The following is a 25571-nucleotide window of genomic DNA, read 5'->3' on the forward strand; positions in this document are numbered from 1 at the left end:
AGGCTGTGGCGAGTCTCCCTGTGTCTCTCTCAGTGTCTCTGTGTCTCTCTCCCACGTGTCTCTCTCCCCTGTGTCTCTCTCAGTGTCTCTCTCCCCGTGTCTCTCTCCCCCGTGTCTCTCTCAGTGTCTCTCTCCCCCGTGTCTCTCCCCATGTCTCTCCCTCTCCGTGTCTCTCTCAGTGTCTCTGTGTCTCTCCCATGTATCTCTCCCCGTGTCTCTCTCCTCCATGTCTCTCTCCGTGTCTCTCTCAGTGTCTCTTCCCGTGTCTCTCTCCCCCGTGTCTCTCCGTGTCTCTCCCCGTGTCTCTCTCAGTGTCTCTCCCCATGTCTCTCTCTGTGTCTCTGTGTCTCTCTCCGTGTCTCTCCCCATCTCTGTGTCTCTCTCTGCGTCTCTCTCCGTGTCTCTCTCAATGTCTCTCTCCCCCGTGTCTCTCCCCGTGTCTCTCCCTCCCCGTGTCTCTCTCAGTGTCTCTGTGTCTCTCCCCTGTGTCTCTCTCCCCCGTGTCTCTCTCCCCGTGTCTCTCTCAGTGTCTCTCCCCGTGTCTCAGTGTCTCTCTCCCCGTGTCTCTCTCTGTGCAGGCCCTTGAGCTGCGTAGGCTGTGGCGAATCTCCCCGTGTCTCTCTCTGTGTCTCTCTCTGTGTCTCTCTCCGTGTCTCTCCCCGTGTCTCTCTCAGTGTCTCTCCCCGTGTCTCTCTCCCCCGTGTCTCTCTCCCCGTGTCTCTCTCTGTGCAGGCCCTTGAGCTGCGTAGGCTGTGGCGAGTCTCCCCGTGTCTCTCTCCCCCGTGTCTCTGTGTCTCTCTCCCCTGTGTCTCTCTCCCTGTGTCTCTCTCAGTGTCTCTCTCCCCCGTGTCTTTCTCCTATGTGTCTCTCTCCCCGTGTCTCTCTTTCCCCCGTGTCTCTCTCAGTGTCTCTCTCCCCGTGTCTCTGTGTCTCTCTCTCAGTCTCTCTGTGTCTCTCTCTGTGTCTCACTCTGTGCAGGCCCTTGAGCTGCGTAGGCTGTGGCGAATCTCCCCGTGTCTCTCTCTGTGTCTCTCTCTGTGTCTCTCTCCGTGTCTCTCCCCGTGTCTCTCTCAGTGTCTCTCCCCGTGTCTCTCTCCCCCGTGTCTCTCTCCCCGTGTCTCTCTCTGTGCAGGCCCTTGAGCTGCGTAGGCTGTGGCGAGTCTCCCCGTGTCTCTCTCCCCCGTGTCTCTGTGTCTCTCTCCCCTGTGTCTCTCTCCCCGTGTCTCTCTCAGTGTCTCTCTCCACGTGTCTCTCTCAGTGTCTCTCTCCGTGTCTCTCTCCCCGTGTCTCTCTCAGTGTCTCTCTCCCCGTGTCTCTGTGTCTCTCCCTCTCAGTGTCTCTGTGTCTCTCTCTGTGTCTCTCTCTGTGCAGGCCCTTGAGCTGCGTAGGCTGTGGCGAGTCTCCCCGAGGAACCACACGTTACTCAACGCCATCAACTCTGATCCCGAGCGGGGTCCAGAGCACGTGGGCAGGTGAGGAGACGCTCACCACACACACACTCACCACACACGCTCACCACACACGCTCACCACACACGCTCACCACACACACACGCTCACCACACACACACGCTCACCACACACACGCTCACCACACACACGCTCACCACACACGCTCACCACACACACACGCTCACCACACACACACGCTCACCACACACACACGCTCACCACACACACTCACCACACACACACGCTCAGCCCACACACACGCTCACCACACACACACGCTCACCACACACGCTCACCACACACACGCTCACCACACACGCTCACCACACACACGCTCACCACACACGCTCACCACACACACACGCTCAGCCCACACACACACTCACCACACACACACGCTCACCACACACACACTCACCACACACACGCTCACCACACACGCTCACCACACACACGCTCACCACACACACACTCACCACACACACGCTCACCACACACACACGCTCACCACACACACGCTCACCACACACGCTCACCACACACACACTCACCACACACACGCTCACCACACACACACGCTCACCACACACACTCACCACACACGCTCACCACACACGCTCACCACACACACACGCTCACCACACACACACGCTCACCACACACACACGCTCACCACACACACACTCACCACACACACGCTCACCACACACACGCTCACCACACACACGCTCACCACACACACACTCACCACACACGCTCACCACACACACACGCTCAGCACACACACGCTCACCACACACGCTCACCACACACACACACGCTCACCACACACACGCTCACCACACACACACGCTCACCACACACACACGCTCACCACACACACACGCTCACCACACACACGCTCACCACACACACTCACCACACACACACTCACCACACACACACTCACCACACACACGCTCACCACACACACGCTCACCACACACACGCTCACCACACACACGCTCACCACACACACGCTCACCACACACACACGCTCACCACACACACGCTCACCACACACGCTCACCACACACACGCTCACCACACACGCTCACCACACACACGCTCACCACACACGCTCACCACACACACGCTCACCACACACGCTCACCACACACACTCACCACACACGCTCACCACACACACACGCTCACCACACACACGCTCACCACACACACGCTCACCACACACACGCTCACCACACACACGCTCACCACACACACACTCACCACACACGCTCACCACACACACACGCTCACCACACACACGCTCACCACACACACGCTCACCACACACACGCTCACCACACACACGCTCACCACACACACACGCTCACCACACACACGCTCACCACACACACGCTCACCACACACACACGCTCACCACACACACACTCAGCACACACGCTCACCACACACACGCTCACCACACACACTCACCACACACACGCTCACCACACACACACTCACCACACACACTCACCACACACACGCTCACCACACACACGCTCACCACACACACTCACCACACACACGCTCACCACACACACGCTCACCACACACACGCTCACCACACACACGCTCACCACACACGCTCACCACACACGCTCACCACACACACACGCTCACCACACACACGCTCACCACACACGCTCACCACACACGCTCACCACACACGCTCACCACACACACGCTCACCACACACACGCTCACCACACACACTCACCACACACACGCTCACCACACACACACGCTCACCACACACACGCTCACCACACACGCTCACCACACACGCTCACCACACACACACGCTCACCACACACACTCACCACACACGCTCACCACACACGCTCACCACACACACACGCTCACCACACACACGCTCACCACACACACACACTCACCACACACACACTCACCACACACACACTCACCACACACACACGCTCACCACACACACACGCTAACCACACACACACGCTCACCACACACACGCTCCACACACACACGCTCACCACACACGCTCACCACACACACGCTCACCACACACACGCTCACCACACACACACTCACCACACACGCTCACCACACACACGCTCACCACACACACACTCACCACACACACGCTCACCACACACACTCACCACACACACGCTCACCACACACACACACTCACCACACACACTCACCACACACACACGCTCACCACACACACGCTCACCACACACACACGCTCACCACACACACTCACCACACACACTCACCACACACACGCTCACCACACACACACACTCACCACACACACGCTCACCACACACACTCACCACACACACGCTCACCACACACACTCACCACACACACGCTCACCACACACGCTCACCACACACGCTCACCACATACACGCTCACCACACACACTCACCACACACACGCTCACCACACACGCTCACCACACACGCTCACCACATACACGCTCACCACACACACGCTCACCACACACACGCTCACCACACACACGCTCACCACACACACGCTCACCACACACACGCTCACCACACACACACGCTCACCACACACGCTCACCACACACACGCTCACCACACACACGCTCACCACACACACACGCTCACCACACACACTCACCACACACACTCACCACACACACGCTCACCACACACACACACTCACCACACACACGCTCACCACACACACGCTCACCACACACACACTCACCACACACACTCACCACACACACTCACCACACACACACTCACCACACACACACTCACCACACACACACTCACCACACACACGCTCACCACACACGCTCACCACACACACGCTCACCACACACACACGCTCACCACACACGCTCACCACACACACGCTCACCACACGCTCACCACACACACGCTCAGCCCACACACGCTCACCACACACACGCTCAGCCCACACACGCTCACCACACACACGCTCACCACACACACGCTCACCACACACACTCACCACACACGCTCACCACACACACACACTCACCACACACACACACACTCACCACACACACACACTCACCACACACACACTCACCACACACACACACACTCACCACACACACGCTCACCACACACACTCACCACACACGCTCACCACACACACACGCTCACCACACACGCTCACCACACACACGCTCACCACACACACGCGCACCACACACACGCTCACCACACACACACACTCACCACACACACTCACCACACACACACTCACCACACACGCTCACCACACACACTCACCACACACACACTCACCACACACACGCTCACCACACACACGCTCACCACACACACGCTCACCACACACGCTCACCACACACGCTCACCACACACACACGCTCACCACACACACGCTCACCACACACGCTCACCACACACACACGGTCACCACACACACGCTCACCACACACACACGCTCACCACACACACTCACCACACACACGCTCACCACACACACTCACCACACACACGCTCACCACACACACACGCTCACCACACACACGCTCACCACACACACACGCTCACCACACACACACTCACCACACACACACGCTCACCACACACACGCTCAGCACACACACACTCACCACACACGCTCACCACACACGCTCACCACACACACACGCTCAGCACACACACACGCTCACCACACACACACGCTCACCACACACACGCTCACCACACACGCTCACCACACACACACGCTCACCACACACACACACTCACCACACACACGCTCACCACACACACACGCTCACCACACACACGCTCACCACACACGCTCACCACACACGCTCACCACACACACACGCTCAGCACACACACGCTCACCACACACACTCACCACACACACACGCTCACCACACACACGCTCACCACACACACGCTCACCACACACACGCTCACCACACACACACGCTCACCACACACACTCACCACACACACGCTCACCACACACACTCACCACACACACGCTCACCACACACACACGCTCACCACACACACGCTCACCACACACACACGCTCACCACACACACACTCACCACACGCTCACCACACACGCTCACCACACACACGCTCACCCCAAACACGCTCACCCACTCACCCAGGCGCTCACCCACTTACCCAGACGCTCACCCACACGCTCACCCACCCGCTCACCAGACGCTCACCCACACGCTCACCCACCCACTCACCCACCCGCTCACCACACGCTCACCCACACGCTCACCCACCCGCTTACCCACACGCTCACCTTTGCCACTCCCCAGTGCTTGCGATGTTTACTACACTTCACCGCTGCAACAGATACACACACACTAACACACACACACATCTGGGTGTGTGTATTAGTGTGTGTGTACGTGTGTGTATATGTGTGGTGTGCGTGTTAGTGTGTGTGTGTACGTGTGTGTATATGTGTGTGTGTGTGTGTGGTGTGCGTGTTAGTGTGTGTGTACGTGTGTGTATATGTGTGTGTGTGGTGTTAGTGTGTGTGTACGTGTGTGTATATGTGTGTGTGTGGTGTTAGTGTGTGTGTACGTGTGTATATATGTGTGTGTGTGGTGTGCGTGTTAGTGTGTGTGTACGTGTGTGTACGTGTCCGTGTGTGCCACCCACCCCCTCTGTGTGTGCCACAGTGCCGATAGCCTTCGTAGGCACTGCTGCCGCTCGCGAGCTAACAGCACTTGCCCCCACAGTCTGATGAAGGCTACGCCGGGGGGTTCTTTTGCCTTTGTAGGTGCCTGGCCCACTCTCTAGGCCTCGCCTGGTCCGAGTACTGGGACTTCCTCGGAACCTTTCTGGACCTCGGCTCGGCCGAGGGACTCGCCACTTTGGAGGCTTATCTCCGTGGCAACCGCCGTGGCAACGGTAAGCCGGCCGTCGGCAACCGGCAAACCGGCATCGCCACGGCAACCGCACTGCACCGTAGACTCAGCACTGCACCATAGACTCAACACTGCACCATAGACTCAACACTGCTCCATAGACTCAACACTGCACCATAGACTCGGCACTGCACCATAGACTCAGCACTGCACAATAGACTCAGCACTGCACCATGGACTCATCACTGCACCATAGACTCAGCACTGCACCATAGACTCAACACTGCACCATAGACTCAGCACTGCACCATAGACTCAACACTGCACTATACACTCAACACTGCACCATAGACTCAGCACTGCCCCATAGACTCAACACTGCACCATAGACTCAACACTGCACCATAGACTCAACACTGCACCATAGACTCAGCACTGTACTATAGACTCAGCACTGCACCATAGACTCAGCACTGCACCATAGACTCAACACTGCACCATAGACTCAACACTGCACCATAGACTCAGCACTGCACCATAGACTCAACACTGCACAGTAAACTCAGCACTGCACCATAGACTCAACACTGCTCCATAGACTCAACACTGCACCATAGACTCAACACTGCACCATAGACTCAACACTGCACCATAGACTCAACACTGCACCATAGACTCAACACTGCACCATAGACTCAGCACTGCACCACAGACTCAGCACTGCACCATAGACTCAACACTGCACCATAGACTCAACACTGCACCATAGACTCAACACTGCACCATAGACTCAGCACTGCACCATAGACTCAGCACTGCACCATAGACTCAGCACTGCACCATAGACTCAACACTGCACCATAGACTCAACACTGCACCATAGACTCAGCACTGCACCATAGACTCAGCACTGCACCATAGACTCAGCACTGCACCATAGACTCAGCACTGCACCATAGACTCAGCACTGCACCATAGACTCAACACTGCACCATAGACTCAGCACTGCACCATAGACTCAACACTGCACCATACACTCAACACTGCACCATAGACTCAGCACTGCCCCATAGACTCAACACTGCACCATAGACTCAACACTGCACCATAGACTCAACACTGCACCATAAACTCAACACTGCACCATAGACTCAGCACTGTACCATAGACTCAGCACTGCACCATAGACTCAGCACTGCACCATAGACTCAACACTGCACCATAGACTCAACACTGCACCATAGACTCAACACTGCACCATAGACTCAGCACTGCACCATAGACTCAGCACTGCACCATAGACTCAACACTGCCCCATAGACTCAACACTGCACCATAGACTCAACACTGCACCATAGACTCAACACTGCACCATAGACTCAACAGTGCACCTTAGACTCAACACTGCACCATGGACTCAACACTGCACCATAGACTCAACACTGCACCTTAGACTCAACACTGCACCATGGACTCAACACTGCCCCATAGACTCAACACTGCACCATAGACTCAACACTGCACCATAGACTCAGCACTGTACCATAGACTCAGCACTGTACCATAGACTCAACACTGCACCATAGACTAGTCCTCGGCAAGGTAAGGTAAAAGGTAAAAACAACGAGCCTACCTTTACCCTACCTTTCACCTTACCCCAAATACAATCACTCTACCCTTCAGCAGGTAAGGTAAAAGGTTAAAAACAACGAGCCTACCTTTACCCTACCTTTTACCCTTACCCCATACAAATGACCCGATTACAGGGTAATTACTGTGGTTATTACTACAACACATGAACAACGTTTGTAACAGGTAAAGCGCTTAATTAATATAGATTCCTCTCGATTATTCCAATTTTACACGCTTGTTGTAGTTGTTGTGTCCTCAAATATTGTAACTCAATTTTAACCCACTACTTCCCAATGTGGTTTCGACTGCGAACGTGGTTCTGCTTAAATTTTGATTCGAAGCTTTCGTGACTGCGGTAATTCATATTCTTGGCTCTTTCGGTAAAGTCACGTTGAAGGGAAACAGTGAAATAATAAAATACAACATATAAAACAATAAAAAAAATTCTCACGACGTTTCGACCATAACACAAACGGTCATCATCAGGTGTGATGATGACCGTTTGTGTGATGATGACCGTTTGTGTTACGGTCGAAACGTCGTGAGAATTTTTATTGTTTTATATGTATTTTATTATTTTATTGTTTCCCTTCAACGTGACTTTACCGAAAGAGCTAACAATTTGGTTATACTTACGTCATAGTGATGACAGTGCTATATTACGTCGTTAAAAATAAACGAAAAAATATTTGTAAACATTCCCTTTGACACGTTAATATTTGTAAACATTCCCTTTGACACGTTACCTTTCGGCTTGGGTCTTAATTGCCCACGCTCAACAGACGTTGGCTGCGATTGGCCACGGGGCGAGCTTCCGGGCCACTTCCTGGAGTCGTGGAGTTTCTTACATTGCTCGCGCGTTTGATAAAAGCGTGTTTTTGTTAAAAAAAAAGTTTTTAACCAAAATATTACTTTTGATTTAAAGCTTTCGTGACTGCAGTAATTCATATTCTTAGTTTTTTCGGTAAAGTCACGTTGAAGAGAAACAACAAAATAACAAAATATATATATTTTGTTGAAGAGAAACAACAAAATAACAAAATATATATATATTTTGTTATTTTGTTGTTTCTCTTCAACGTGATTTTACTGAAAAAACTAAGAATATAAAATATTACTTGTTAAATGGAGGCCACGGACTTTGCCACGGAGCTTTCAGCGGTAAACAAGGGCACCGTATTTACCGGGTTAACGTTTCGCGCTGTTTATAGCGGTAAACAAGGCACCGTATTTACCGGGTTAACGCTTCACCGCTGTTTCTAGCGGTGAACAAGGGCACCGTGTTTACCGGGTTAACGCTTGGCGCTGTTTCTAGCGGTGAACAAGGGCACCGTATTTACCGGGTTAACGCTTGCCGCTGTTTCTAGCGGTGAACAAGGGCACCGTATTTACCGGGTTAACGCTTCACCGCTGTTTCTAGCGGTGAACAAGGGCACCGTGTTTACCGGGTTAACGCTTGGCGCTGTTTCTAGCGGTGAACAAGGGCACCGTATTTACCGGGTTAACGCTTGGCGCTGTTTCTAGCGGTGAACAAGGGCACCGTGTTTACCGGGTTAACGCTTGGCGCTGTTTCTAGCGGTGAACTAGGGCACCGTATTTACCGGGTTAACGCTTGGCGCTGTTTCTAGCGGTAAACTAGGGCACCGTATTTACCGGGTTAACGTTTGGCGCTGTTTCTAGCGGTAAACAAGGGCACCGTATTTACCGGGTTAACGCTTGGCACTGTTTCTAGCGGTAAACAAGGTCACCGTATTTACCGGGTTAACGTTTGGCGCTATTTCTAGCGGTGAACTAGGGCACCGTATTTACCGGGTTAACGCTTGGCGCTGTTTCTAGCGGTAAACAAGGTCACCGTATTTTACCGGGTTAACGCTTCGCGCTACCTTTACCCTACCGGGTAATTAGACCGAGCTGCCTTTACCCTACCCTTTACCCCTTGACATGTCGACACCTTTACCTTTAACCCGGTAAAAAGGGTAAATTACCTCGCCTCGCCGAGGCCTACGTGAAATGCACAGACCACATCGGATCATCGTCATCGTCGTCGTCATCAATGACGCCCTTTGCCGCGTGCGCAAGACTCCTTCGCAGGCAACGGCAGTTCTCCATGGACAACATCATCATCATCAGCAGCAGCATCATCATCAGCAGCAGCATCAGCAGCAGCAGCAGCAGCGGCAGCGTCGCCACCGCGATCGGGCGTGGAGCGACCGGGCAGGAAACGTTCCGTCGCGACCAACCTCACCGACACATTCAACAAACTCGCCGCAGCATCAGCAGCAGCAGCAGCATCAGCATCATCATCAGCATCATCATCAGCAGCAGCAACAGCATCGGGGGATTTGGACAAGCCTGGGACCGTCTCCAACGGCCGAGAGGGATCGGGATGCGCGACAGATTTGGGAACGACTTCCCAGTCGTCGATGGAATCCGGACAGGAGGCGGTGGAGGCGGTGGAGGATGACGACGACGATGATGATGATGATGAGGAGGGATGGAAGACTCCACCAGAGAGCCCGGCTTACGAGACTCCTCCGGAAAGTCCCGAGAAACTCCCCGCGGCCTGCGGCGGCGATGGTGGCGATGTTGGCGGCGATGGTGACGATGGTGGCGGTGATGGTGGCGATGATGGCGGTGATGGTGATGATGTTGGCGGCGATGGTGGCGATGATGGTGATGTTGGCGATGGTGGTGATGTTGGTGGTGATGGTGGTGGTGATGTTAGCGATGGTGGTGACGATGGTGGTGGTGATGTTGGCGATGGTGGCGATGTTGGCGATGATAGTGACGATGGTGGTGGTGATGTTGGCGATGGTGGCGATGGTGGCGATGAGAGGGTGGAGGAGAGCGATGGAGGCAAACCGCTTCTCTATCTGCTAGGGTGAGCCGCCATCTCTCTCCCCGTGTCTCTCTCTCTACACCCGTGTCTCTCTCCCCGTGTCTCTCTCCCCGTGTCTCTCTCTCCGTGTCTCTCTACACCCGTGTCTCTCTACACCCGTGTCTCTCTCCCCGTGTCTCTCTCTCCGTGTCTCTCTCTCCGTGTCTCTCTACACCCGTGTTTCTCTCTCTCTACACCCATGTCTCTCTCCCCGTGTCTCTCTCCCCGTGTCTCTCTACACCCGTGTCTCTCTCCCCGTGTCTCTCTCCCCGTGTCTCTCTCTCCGTGTCTCTCTCTCCGTGTCTCTCTCTCTCTACACCTGTGTCTCTCTCTCTCTCTACACCCGTGTCTCTCTCTCTCTACACCCGTGTCTCTCTCTCTCTACACCCGTGTCTCTCTCTCTCTACACCCGTGTCTCTCTCTACACCCGTGTCTCTCTCTACACCCGTGTCTCTCTCTCTCTACACCCGTGTCTCTCTCTCTCTACACCCGTGTTTCTCTCTCTCTACACCCATGTCTCTCTCCCCGTGTCTCTCTCCCCGTGTCTCTCTCTCTCTCTACACCCGTGTCTCTCTCTCTCTACACCCGTGTCTCTCTCTACACCCGTGTTTCTCTCTCTCTACACCCATGTCTCTCTCCCCGTGTCTCTCTCTCTCTACACCCGTGTCTCTCTCTCTCTACACCCGTGTCTCTCTCTCTCTACACCCGTGTTTCTCTCCCCGTGTCTCTCTCTACACCCGTGTCTCTCTCTACACCCGTGTCTCTCTCTACACCCATGTCTCTCTCTACACCCGTGTCTCTCTCTACACCCGTGTCTCTCTCTCTCTACACCCGTGTCTCTCTCTCTCTACACCCGTGTTTCTCTCTCTCTACACCCATGTCTCTCTCCCCGTGTCTCTCTCCCCGTGTCTCTCTCTCTCTACACCCGTGTCTCTCTCTCTCTACACCCGTGTCTCTCTCCTCGTGTCTCTCTCTACACCCGTGTCTCTCTCTACACCCGTGTCTCTCTCTCTCTACACCCGTGTCTCTCTCTCTCTACACCCGTGTCTCTCTCCCCGTGTCTCTCTCCCCGTGTCTCTCTCTTCGTGTCTCTCTCTCTCTACACCCGTGTCTCTCTCCCCGTGTCTCTCTCTCTGTGTCTCTCTCTCTCTACACCCGTGTCTCTCTCCCCGTGTCTCTCTCTCTCTACACCCGTGTCTCTCTCCCCGTGTCTCTCTCTCTACACCCGTGTCTCTCTCCCCATGTCTCCCTCACCGTGTCTCACTCCCCGTGTCTCTCTCACCGTGTCTCTCCGTGTCTCTCTCCCTGTGTCTCTCTCTCCCCGTGTCTCTCTCACCGTGTCTCCCTTCCCGTGTCTCTCTCCCCTTGTCTCTCTCCCCGTGTCTCTCTCTCCCCGTGTCTCTCTCCGTGTCTCTCTCTCCCCGTGTCTCTCTCTCCCCGTGTCTCTCTCTCCCCGTGTCTCTCTCTCCCCGTGTCTCTCTCCCCGTGCCTCTCTCTCCCCGTGTCTCTCTCTCCCCGTGTCTCTCTCTCCGTGTATCTCTTCCCGTGTCTCTCTCCCCCCGTGTCTCTCTCTCCCCGTGTCTCTCTCCCCTTTGGCTCTCTCCCCGTGTCTCTCTCTCCCCGTGTCTCTCTCTCCCCGTGTCTCTCTCTCCCCGTGTCTCTCTCTCCGTGTATCTCTCCCCGTGTCTCTCTCTCCCCGTGTCTCTCTCCCCCCGTGTCTCTCTCTCCCCGTGTCTTTCTCTCCCCGTGTCTCTCCCTCACCGTGTCTCTCCCTCACCGTGTCTCTCTCCCCGTGTCTCTTTCCCCGTGTCTCTCCCTCACCGTGTCTCCCTCTCCGTGTCTCTCTCCCTGTGTCTCTCTCCCCGTGTCTCTCTCTCATGTCTCCCCGTGTCTCTCTCCCCGTGTCTCCCTCCACGTGTCTCTCTCTCCGTGTCTCCCTCACCGTGTCTCTCTCACCATGTCTCTCTCACCGTGTCTCTCCGTGTCTCTCTCCCCGTGTCTCTCTCTCCCCGTGTCTCTCTCTACACCCGTGTCTCTCTCCCCGTGTCTCTCTCCCCGTGTCTCTCTCTCCGTGTCTCTCTCTCTACACCCGTGTCTCTCTCCCCGTGTCTCTCTCTCTCTACACCCGTGTCTCTCTCTCTCTACACCCGTGTCTCTCTCCCCGTGTCTCTCTCCCCGTGTCTCTCCCCGTTTCTCTCTCCCCGTGTCTCTGTACCCGTGTCTCTCTCCCCGTGTCTCTCTCACCGTGTCTCTCCGTGTCTCTCTCCCTGTGTCTCTCTCTCCCCGTGTCTCTCTCACCGTGTCTCCCTTCCCGTGTCTCTCTCCCCTTGTCTCTCTCCCCGTGTCTCTCTCTCCCCGTGTCTCTCTCTCCGTGTCTCTCTCTCCCCGTGTCTCTCTCTCCCCGTGTCTCTCTCTCCCCGTGTCTCTCTCTCCCCGTGTCTCTTTCCCCGTGCCTCTCTCTCCCCGTGTCTCTCTCTCCCCGTGTCTCTCTCTCCCCGTGTCTCTCTCTCCCCGTGTCTCTCTCCCCGTGTCTCTCTCCCCCCGTGTCTCTCTCTCCCCGTGTCTCTCTCTCCCCGTGTCTCTCTCTCCCCGTGTCTCTCTCTCCGTGTATCTCTCCCCGTGTCTCTCTCTCCCCGTGTCTCTCTCCCCCCGTGTCTCTCTCTCCCCGTGTCTCTCTCTCCCCGTGTCTCTCCCTCACCGTGTCTCTCCCTCACCGTGTCTCTCTCCCCGTGTCTCTTTCCCCGTGTCTCTCCCTCACCGTGTCTCCCTCTCCGTGTCTCTCTCCCTGTGTCTCTCTCCCCGTGTCTCTCTCTCATGTCTCCCCGTGTCTCTCTCCCCGTGTCTCCCTCCGCGTGTCTCTCTCTCCGTGTCTCCCTCACCGTGTCTCTCTCCCCGTGTCTCTCTCACCGTGTCTCTCCGTGTCTCTCTCCCCGTGTCTCTCTCTCCCCGTGTCTCTCTCTACACCCGTGTCTCTCTCCCCGTGTCTCTCTCTCCGTGTCTCTCTCTCTCTACACCCGTGTCTCTCTCCCCGTGTCTCTCTCTCTCTCTACACCCGTGTCTCTCTCTCTCTACACCCGTGTCTCTCTCCCCGTGTCTGTCTCCCCGTGTCTCTTTCCCCGTGTCTCTCCCCGTTTCTCTCTCCCCGTGTCTCTGTACCCGTGTCTCTCTCCCCGTGTCTCTCTCTCCCCGTGTCTCTCTCACCGTGTCTCCCTTCCCGTGTCTCTCTCCCCTTGTCTCTCTCCCCGTGTCTCTCTCCCCGTGTCTCTCTCTCCGTGTCTCTCTCTCCGTGTCTCTCTCCCCGTGTCTCTCTCCCCCCGTGTCTCTCTCTCCCCGTGTCTCTCTCTCCCCGTGTCTCTCTCCCCGTGTCTCTCTCTCCCCGTGTCTCTTTCCCCGTGTCTCCCTCCGCGTGTCTCTCTCTCCATGTCTCCCTCACCGTGTCTCTCTCCCCGTGTCTCTCTCACCGTGTCTCTCCGTGTCTCTCTCCCTGTGTCTCTCCCCGTGTCTCTCACCGTGTCTCCCTTCCCGTGTCTCTCTCCCCTTGTCTCTCTCCCCGTGTCTCTCTCTCCCCGTGTCTCTCTCTCCGTGTCTCTCTCTCCGTGTCTCTCTCTCCGTGTATCTCTCCCCGTGTCTCTCTCCCCCCGTGTCTCTCTCTCCCCCTGTCTCTCTCTCTCCCCGTGTCTCTCTCTCTCCCCGTGTCTCTCTCTCCCCGTGTCTCTCTCCCCGTGCCTCTCTCTCCCCGTGTATCTCTCCCCATGTCTCCCCGTGTCTCTCCCTCACCGTGCCTCTCCCTCACCGTGTCTCTCTCACCGTGTCTCTCCCTCACCGTGTCTCTCCCTCACCGTGTCTCTCTCCCCGTGTCTCTCTCTCCCCGTGTCTCTTTCCCCGTGTCTCTCCCTCACCGTGTCTCCCTCTCCGTGTCTCTCTCCCTGTGTCTCTCCCCGTGTCTCTCTCTCATGTCTCCCCGTGTCTCTCTCCCCGTGTCTCCCTCCGCGTGTCTCTCTCTCCGTGTCTCCCTCACCGTGTCTCTCTCCCCGTGTCTCTCTCCCCGTGTCTCTCTCCCCGTGTCTCTCTCACCGTGTCTCTCCGTGTCTCTCTCACCGTGTCTCTCCGTGTCTCTCTCCCCGTGTCTCTCTCTCCCCGTGTCTCTCTCCCTGTGTCTCTCTCCCCGTGTCTCCCTCCCCGTGTCTCTCTCTCCGTGTCTCTCTCCCCATGTCTCCCCGTGTCTCTCCTTCACCGTGTCTCCCTCCCCGTGTCTCTCTCTCTCCCCGTGTCTCTCCCTCACCCTGTCTCTCTCCCCATGTCTCCCCGTGTCTCTCTCCCCGTGTCTCTCCCTCACCGTGTCTCTCCGTGTCTCTCTCCCCGTGTCTCTCCCTCCCCGTGTCTCTCTCTCCGTGTCTCCCTCCCCGTGTCTCTCTCTCCGTGTCTCTCTCCCCATGTCTCCCCGTGTCTCTCCTTCACCGTGTCTCCCTCCCCGTGTCTCTCTCTCTCCCCGTGTCTCTCCCTCACCCTGTCTCTCTCCCCATGTCTCCCCGTGTCTCTCTCCCCGTGTCTCTCCCTCACCGTGTCTCCCCGTGTCTCTCTCCCCGTGTCTCTCCCTCACCGTGTCTCCCTCACCGTGTCTCCCTCCCCGTGTCTCTCTCTCTCTCTCCCTGTGTCTCTCCCTCACCCTGTCTCTCTCCCCATGTCTCCCCGTGTCTCTCTCCCCGTGTCTCTCCCTCACCGTGTCTCCCCGTGTCTCTCTCCCCGTGTCTCTCCCTCACCGTGTCTCCCCGTGTCTCTCTCCCCGTGTCTCTCCCTCACCGTGTCTCCCTCCCCGCGTCTCTCCCTCACCGTGTCTCCCTCCCCGTGTCTCTCTCTCTCTCCCCGTGTCTCTCCCTCACCCTGTCTCTCTCCCCGTGTCTCTCCCTCACCGTGTCTCTCCGTGTCTCTCTCCCCATGTCTCTCCCTCACCGTGTCTCTCCGTGTCTCTCTCCCCGTGTCTCTCTCTCCCCGTGTCTCTCCCTCACCCTGTCTCTCTCCCCATGTCTCCCCGTGTCTCTCTCCCCGTGTCTCTCCCTCACCGTGTCTCTCTCCCCGTGTCTCTCCCTCACCGTGTCTCTCTCCCCGCGTCTCTCTCTCACCGACCCCGTGTGTTCACCAGGGACGTGCCGTCCAAGCTGGACCAGGATGTTTTGATTGCCGTGGGCGACGCTCCGCTCGATCGCTCCCGGTTACCGCTCGTGTCGGCGTGGCAACGGCGGGTGCTCAACCACAGCCTGGACCAGCGACAGCAGTGAGTGAGCCACAGCTCTGGCTCAGTGTCAATCACTGATGCTCACAGAGCCAGACTGAGGCTCCCACAGGGTTCAGTGTTAATCACTGAGGCTCACAGAGCCAGACTGAGGCTCCCACAGGGTTCAGTGTCAATCACTGAGGCTCACAGAGCCAGACTGAGGCTCCCACAGGGTTCATTGTCAATCACTGAGGCTCACAGAGCCAGACTGAGGCTCCCACAGGGTTCAGTGTTAATCACTGAGACTCACAGAGCCAGACTGAGGCTCCCACAGGGTTCAGTGTCAATCACTGAGGCTCCCACAGGGTTCAGTGTCAATCACTGAGGCTCACAGAGCCAGACTAAGGCTCCCACAGGGTTCAATGTTAATCACTGAGACTCACAGAGCCAGACTAAGGCTCCCACAGGGTTCAGTGTTAATCACTGAGACTCACAGAGCCAGACTGAGGCTCCCACAGGGTTCAGTGTCAATCACTGAGGCTCACAGAGCCAGACTAAGGCTCCCACAGGGTTCAATGTCAATCACTGAGGCTCACAGAGCCAGACTGAGGCTCCCACAGGGTTCAGTGTTAATCACTGAGGCTCCCACAGGGTTCAGTGTCAATCACTGAGGCTCCCACAGGGTTCAGTGTCAATCACTGAGGCTCACAGAGCCAGACTAAGGCTCCCACAGGGTTCAATGTTAATCACTGAGACTCACAGAGCCAGACTAAGGCTCCCACAGGGTTCAGTGTTAATCACTGAGACTCACAGAGCCAGACTGAGGCTCCCACAGGGTTCAGTGTCAATCACTGAGACTCACAGAGCCAGACTGAGGCTCCCACAGGGTTCAGTGTTAATCACTGAGACTCACAGAGCCAGACTGAGGCTCCCACAGGGTTCAGTGTCAATCACTGAGGCTCCCACAGGGTTCAGTGTCAATCACTGAGGCTCACAGAGCCAGACTAAGGCTCCCACAGGGTTCAATGTTAATCACTGAGACTCACAGAGCCAGACTAAGGCTCCCACAGGGTTCAGTGTTAATCACTGAGACTCACAGAGCCAGACTGAGGCTCCCACAGGGTTCAGTGTCAATCACTGAGGCTCACAGAGCCAGACTAAGGCTCCCACAGGGTTCAATGTCAATCACTGAGGCTCACAGAGCCAGACTGAGGCTCCCACAGGGTTCAGTGTTAATCACTGAGGCTCCCACAGGGTTCAGTGTCAATCACTGAGGCTCCCACAGGGTTCAGTGTCAATCACTGAGGCTCACAGAGCCAGACTAAGGCTCCCACAGGGTTCAATGTTAATCACTGAGACTCACAGAGCCAGACTAAGGCTCCCACAGGGTTCAGTGTTAATCACTGAGACTCACAGAGCCAGACTGAGGCTCCCACAGGGTTCAGTGTCAATCACTGAGACTCACAGAGCCAGACTGAGGCTCCCACAGGGTTCAATGTCAATCACTGAGGCTCCCACAGGGTTCAGTGTCAATCACTGAGGCTCACAGAGCCAGACTGAGGCTCCCACAGGGTTCAGTGTCAATCACTGAGACTCACAGAGCCAGACTGAGGCTCCCACAGGGTTCAGTGTCAATCACTGAGGCTCACAGAGCCAGACTAAGGCTCCCACAGGGTTCAATGTCAATCACTGAGGCTCACACAGGGTTCAATGTCAATCACTGAGGCTCACACAGGGTTCAGTGTCAATCACTGAGGCTCACAGAGCCAGACTAAGGCTCCCACAGGGTTCAATGTTAATCACTGAGACTCACAGAGCCAGACTGAGGCTCCCACAGGGTTCAGTGTCAATCACTGAGGCTCACAGAGCCAGACTAAGGCTCCCACAGGGTTCAGTGTCAATCACTGAGGCTCCCACAGGGTTCAATGTTAATAACTGAGGCTCACAGAGCCAGACTGAGGCTCCCACAGGGTTCAGTGTCAATCACTGAGGCTCACTGAGCCAGACTAAGGCTCCCACAGGGTTCAGTGTCAATCACTGAGGCTCCCACAGGGTTCAATGTTAATCACTGAGGCTCACAGAGCCAGACTGAGGCTCCCACAGGGTTCAGTGTCAATCACTGAGGCTCGCTGAGCCAGACTAAGGCTCCCACAGGGTTCAGTGTCCATCACTGAGACTCACAGAGCCAGACTGAGGCTCCCACAGGGTTCAGTGTTAATCACTGAGACTCACAGAGCCAGACTGAGGCTCCCACAGGGTTCAGTGTTAATCACTGAGACTCACAGAGCCAGACTGAGGCTCCCACAGGGTTCAGTGTTAATCACTGAGGCTCACAGAGCCAGACTAAGGCTCCCACAGGGTTCAGTGTCAATCACTGAGGCTCACAGAGCCAGACTGAGGCTCCCACAGGGTTCAGTGTTAATCACTGAGACTCACAGAGCCAGACTGAGGCTCCCACAGGGTTCAGTGTTAATCACTTAGGCTCACAGAGCCAGACTGAGGCTCCCACAGGGTTCAGTGTCAATCACTGAGACTCACAGAGCCAGACTGAGGCTCCCACAGGGTTCAGTGTTAATCACTGAGGCTCACAGAGCCAGACTAAGGCTCCCACAGGGTTCAGTGTTAATCACTGAGACTCACAGAGCCAGACTGAGGCTCCCACAGGGTACACTGTCAATCACTGAGGCTCCCACAGGGTTCAGTGTTAATCACTGAGGCTCACAGAGCCAGACTGAGGCTCCCACAGGGTTCAATGTCAATCACTGAGGCTCACTGAGCCAGACTAAGGCTCCCACAGGGTTCAGTGTTAATCACTGAGGCTCACAGAGCCAGACTGAGGCTCCCACAGGGTTCAGTGTCAATCACTGAGGTTCACAGAGCCAGACTAAGGCTCCCACAGAGTTCAATGTCAATCACTGAGGCTCACACAGGGTTCAGTGTCAATCACTGAGGCTCACAGAGCCAGACTAAGGCTCCCACAGGGTTCAATGTTAATCACTGAGACTCACAGAGCCAGACTGAGGCTCCCACAGGGTTCAGTGTTAATCACTGAGGCTCACAGAGCCAGACTGAGGCTCCCACAGGGTTCAGTGTCAATCACTGAGGCTCACAGAGCCAGACTGAGGCTCCCACAGGGTTCAGTGTTAATCACTGAGACTCACAGAGCCAGACTGAGGCTCCCACAGGGTTCAGTGTCAATCACTGAGGCTCCCACAGGGTTCAGTGTCAATCACTGAGACTCACAGAGCCAGACTGAGGCTCCCACAGGGTTCAGTGTTAATCACTGAGGCTCACAGAGCCAGACTGAGGCTCCCACAGGGTACAGTGTCAATCACTGAGGCTCACAGAGCCAGACTGAGGCTCCCACAGGGTTCAGTGTTAATCACTGAGACTCACAGAGCCAGACTGAGGCTCCCACAGGGTTCAATGTCAATCACTGAGGCTCACAGAGCCAGACTGAGGCTCCCACAGGGTTCAGTGTTAATCACTGAGGCTCACAGAGCCAAACTGAGGCTCCCACAGGGTTCAGTGTTAATCACTGAGACTCACAGAGCCAGACTGAGGCTCCCACAGGGTTCAGTGTTAATCACTGAGGCTCACTGAGCCAGACTAAGGCTCCCACAGGGTTCAGTGTTAATCACTGAGGCTCACAGAGCCACACTAAGGCTCCCACAGGGTTCAGTGTTAATCACTGAGACTCACAGAGCCAGACTGAGGCTCCCACAGGGTTCAGTGTCAATCACTGAGACTCACAGAGCCAGACTAAGGCTCACAGAGCCAGACTAAGGCTCACTGAGCCAGACTAAGGCTCACTGAGCCAGACTAAGGCTCACTGAGCCAGACTAAGGCTCCCACAGGGTTCAGTGTTAGTCACTGAGGCTCACAGAGCCAGACTGAGGCTCACAGAGCCAGACTGAGGCTCACTAAGCCAGACTAAGTCTCACTGAGCCAGACTGAGGCTCACTGAGCCAGACTAAGGCTCCCACAGGGTTCAGTATTAATCACTGAGACTCAGAGCCAGACTAAGGCTCACGGAGCCAGACTAAGGCTTACTGATCCAGACTAAGGCTCCCAGAGCCAGACTAAGGCTCACAGAGCCAGACTAAGGCTCACAGAGCCAGACTAAGGCTCACTGATCCAGACTAAGGCTCACTGAGCCAGACTGAGGCTCACTGAGCCAGACTAAGGCTCACTGATCCAGACTAAGGCTCCCACAGGGTTCAGTGTTAGTCACTGAGGCTCACAGAGCCAGACTGAGGCTCACAGAGCCAGACTGAGGCTCACTGAGCCAGACTAAGTCTCACTGAGCCAGACTGAGGCTCACTGAGCCAGACTAAGGCTCCCACAGGGTTCAGTATTAATCACTGAGACTCAGAGCCAGACTAAGGCTCACGGAGCCAGACTAAGGCTCACTGATCCAGACTAAGGCTCCCAGAGCCAGACTAAGGCTCACAGAGCCAGACTAAGGCTCACAGAGCCAGACTAAGGCTCACTGATCCAGACTGAGGCTCACTGAGCCAGACTAAGGCTCACTGATCCAGACTAAGGCTCCCAGAGCCAGACTAAGGCTCACAGAGCCAGACTAAGGCTCACAGAGCCAGATTAAGGCTCACTGATCCAGACTAAGGCTCACTGAGCCAGACTGAGGCTCACTGAGCCAGACTAAGGCTCACTGATCCAGACTAAGGCTCCCAGAGCCAGACTAAGGCTCACAGAGCCAGACTAAGGCTCACTGATCCAGACTAAGGCTCACTGAGCCAGACTGAGGCTCACTGAGCCAGACTGAGGCTCACTGATCCAGACTGTCTCACTGAGCCACACTAAGGCTCACAGAGCCAGACTAAGGCTCACAGAGCCAGACTAAGGCTCACTGAGCCAGACTAAGGCTCTCTGAGCCAGACTAAGGCTCTCTCTCTCTCTGTGTGTTCTCCCCACCCCCAGGTGGCTGAGCCCTTTTAAGTCTGTGGGCAGAATGCCTCGGAGCTGCAACCAGCCCGGTTCAACACACGTCCATGTACCCTGAGCGTTACTCATTAGCCGTGTCTCATCCCATACAGAACCCACTCATCCCATACAGAACCCACTCACCCCATACAGAACCCCACTCATCCCATACAGAAACCCACTCATCCCATACAGAACCCACTCACCCCATACAGAACCCCCACTCTCATCCCATACAGAACCCCACTCATCCCATACAGAACCCCCACTCTCATCCCATACAGAACCCCACTCATCCCATACAGAACCCCCACTCTCATCCCATACAGAACCCACTCACCCCATACAGAACCCCACTCATCCCATACAGAACCCCACTCATCCCATACAGAACCCCACTCATCCCATACAGAACCCCACTCATCCCATACAGAACCCCACTCATCCCATACAGAACCCCACTCAGATCCCATACAGAACCCACTCAGATCCCATACATAACCCCCACTCTCATCCCACACAGAAACCCACTCACCCCATACAGAAACCCACTCACCCCATACAGAACCCCCACTCTCATCCCATACAGAACCCACTCACCCCATACAGAACCCCACTCATCCCATACAGAACCCCACTCATCCCATACAGAACCCACTCATCCCATACAGAACCCACTCATCCCATACAGAACCCCACTCACCCCATACAGAACCCCACACTCATCCCATACAGAACCCCACTCACCCCATACAGAACCCCCATTCTCATCCCATACAGAACCCCCACTCTCATCCCATACAGAAACCCACTCACCCCATACAGAACCCACTCATCCCATACAGAACCCACTCATCCCATACAGAACCCCACTCATCCCATACAGAACCCCCACTCATCCCATACAGAACCCCACTCACCCCATACAGAAACCCACTCACCCCATACAGAACCCCACTCATCCCATACAGAACCCCACTCATCCCATACAGAACCCACTCATCCCATACAAAACCCACTCACCCCATACAGAACCCCACTCTCATACCATGCAGAACCCCACTCATCCCATACAGAACCCCCACTCTCATCCCATACAGAACCCCACTCTCACCCCATACAGAACCCACTCATCCCATACAGAACCCCACTCATCCCATACAGAACCCACTCACCCCATACAGAACCCCACTCATCCCATACAGAACCCACTCATCCCATACAGAAACCCACTCAGATCCCATACAGAACCCCCACTCTCATCCCATACAGAAACCCATTTTGATCCCAAATAGAACCCCACTCATCCCATACAGAAACCCACACAGATCCCATACAGAACCCCCACTCTCATCCCATACAGAAACCCACTCACCCCATACAGAACCCCACTCTCATCCCATACAGAAACCCATTTTGATCCCAAATAGAACCCCACTCATCCCATACAGAACCCCACTCTCATCCCATACAGAAACCCATTTTGATCCCAAATAGAACCCCACTCATCCCATACAGAAACCCACTCAGATCCCATACAGAAACCCACTCATCCCATACAGAACCCCACTCTCATCCCATACAGAACCCCACTCATCCCATACAGAACCCCACTCTCATCCCATACAGAAACCCACTCAGATCCCATACAGAACCCACTCAGATCCCATACAGAACCCCCACTCTCATCCCACACAGAAACCCACTCACCCCATACAGAAACCCACTCACCCCATACAGAACCCCCACTCTCATCCCATACAGAACCCACTCACCCCATACAGAACCCCACTCATCCCATACAGAACCCCACTCATCCCATACAGAACCCACTCATCCCATACAGAACCCACTCATCCCATACAGAACCCCACTCACCCCATACAGAACCCCACACTCATCCCATACAGAACCCCACTCACCCCATACAGAACCCCCATTCTCATCCCATACAGAACCCCCACTCTCATCCCATACAGAAACCCACTCACCCCATACAGAACCCACTCATCCCATACAGAACCCACTCATCCCATACAGAACCCCACTCATCCCATACAGAACCCCCACTCATCCCATACAGAACCCTACTCACCCCATACAGAAACCCACTCACCCCATACAGAACCCCACTCATCCCATACAGAACCCCACTCATCCCATACAGAACCCACTCATCCCATACAAAACCCACTCACCCCATACAGAACCCCACTCTCATACCATGCAGAACCCCACTCATCCCATACAGAACCCCCACTCTCATCCCATACAGAACCCCACTCTCACCCCATACAGAACCCACTCATCCCATACAGAACCCCACTCATCCCATACAGAACCCACTCACCCCATACAGAACCCCACTCATCCCATACAGAACCCACTCATCCCATACAGAAACCCACTCAGATCCCATACAGAACCCCCACTCTCATCCCATACAGAAACCCACTCACCCCATACAGAACCCCACTCTCATCCCATACAGAAACCCATTTTGATCCCAAATAGAACCCCACTCATCCCATACAGAAACCCACACAGATCCCATACAGAACCCCCACTCTCATCCCATACAGAAACCCACTCACCCCATACAGAACCCCACTCTCATCCCATACAGAAACCCATTTTGATCCCAAATAGAACCCCACTCATCCCATACAGAACCCCACTCTCATCCCATACAGAAACCCATTTTGATCCCAAATAGAACCCCACTCATCCCATACAGAAACCCACTCAGATCCCATACAGAAACCCACTCATCCCATACAGAACCCCACTCTCATCCCATACAGAACCCCACTCATCCCATACAGAACCCCACTCTCATCCCATACAGAAACCCACTCAGATCCCATACAGAACCCCCACTCATCCCATACAGAACCCTAATCAGATCCCATACAGAAACCCACTCAGATCCCATACAGAACCCCCACTCATCCCATACAGAACCCTACTCATCCCATACAGAACCCCACTCATCCCATACAGAACCCCCACTCTCATCCCATACAGAACCCCACTCATCCCATACAGAACCCCACTCTCATCCCATACAGAACCCCCACTCACCCCATACAGAACCCCCACTCTCATCCCATACAGAACCCCACTCATCCCATACAGCACCCCACTCATCCGATACAGAACCCCCACTCTCATCCCATACAGAAACCCACTCAGATCCCATACAGAACCCCACTCATCCCATACAGAACCCCACTCACCCCATACAGAACCCCACTTTGATCCCAAATAAAACCCCCACTCACCCCATAGAGAAACCCAGTCTCATCCCATATAGAACCCAGCCTCATTCACCACACTGAAAGCTGTATCCCATACAGAACCCCACTCATCCCATACAGAACCCCACTCTCATCCCATACAGAACCCCACTCTCATCCCATACAGAACCCACTCACCCCATACAGAACCCACTCATCCCATACAGAAACCCACTCTCATCCCATACAGAACCCCACTTTGATCCCAAATATAATCCCCACTCATCCCATACAGAACCCCACTTTGATCCCATACAGAACCCCACTCATCCCATACAGAACCCCACTCACCCCATACAGAACCCCACTCACCCCATACAGAACCCCACTCACATCCCATACAGAACCCACTCTCATCCCATACAGAACCCCACTCATCCCATACAGAACCCCACTCATCCCATACAGAACCCCACTCTCATCCCATACAGAACCCCACTCTCATCCCATACAGAACCAGAACCCCACACATCCCATACAGAACCCCACTTTGATCCCAAACAGAACCCCACTCTCATCCCATACAGAACCCCACTTTGATCCCATACAGAACCCCACTCATCCCATACAGAACCCCACTTTGATCCCATACAGAACCCCACTCTCATCCCATACAGAACCCCACTCTCATCCCATACAGAACCAGAACCCCACACATCCCATACAGAACCCCACTTTGATCCCAAACAGAACCCCACTCTCATCCCATACAGAACCCCACTTTGATCCCATACAGAACCCCACTCTCATCCCATACGGAACCCCACTTTGATCCCATACAGAACCCCACTCTCATCCCATACAGAACCCCACTTTGATCCCATACAGAACCCACTGTGATCCCATACAGAACCCCACTCTCATCCCATACAGAACCCCACTCTCATCCCATACAGAACCCCACTTTGATCCCATACAGAACCCCACTTTGATCCCATACAGAACCCCACTCTCATCCCATACAGAACCCCACTTTGATCCCATACAGAACCCACTGTGATCCCATACAGAACCCCGTACCCTCACACGCCAACTCCGCTATCCGTGTAACGGTCGCTATGCAACTCGTTTTGACATTTTCCTGTCGGCTCCAACTTTTGAAATAATTTTAAATAAAACCCCCCCAAAAAAAACTACTCCTCAGAGCCGTCAGCAATGACTTCGTGTCGACAAAGATGATGATGATCAAATCATGATGATGATGATCAAATGATGAGGATTGATGATCATGAT

At 54.9% G+C, this 25571-nt stretch overlaps 1 protein-coding gene across 1 annotated transcript in view; it reads left to right on the forward strand.

The window, feature by feature from the left end:
* The window catches only part of LOC116958101 (ankyrin repeat and LEM domain-containing protein 2), a 67806-nt gene extending 42332 nt beyond the window's left edge, over positions 1-25474 (forward strand). The window contains exons 10-14 of the mRNA XM_076055741.1: positions 1372-1472; positions 6286-6416; positions 10097-10886; positions 16024-16155; positions 21037-25474. Coding sequence (XP_075911856.1) covers positions 1372-1472; positions 6286-6416; positions 10097-10886; positions 16024-16155; positions 21037-21118 — 1236 coding nt within the window. The 3' untranslated portion in view covers positions 21119-25474. The remainder of the gene's footprint in view (positions 1-1371; positions 1473-6285; positions 6417-10096; positions 10887-16023; positions 16156-21036) is intronic.
* Positions 25475-25571: the final 97 nt, after the last annotated feature.

Source organism: Petromyzon marinus, chromosome 72 (assembly GCF_048934315.1).
Source record: "Petromyzon marinus isolate PM22_M1 ecotype Great Lakes invasive population chromosome 72, UKy_Petmar_22M1.pri1.0, whole genome shotgun sequence".
Lineage (NCBI taxonomy): Eukaryota > Metazoa > Chordata > Hyperoartia > Petromyzontiformes > Petromyzontidae > Petromyzon > Petromyzon marinus.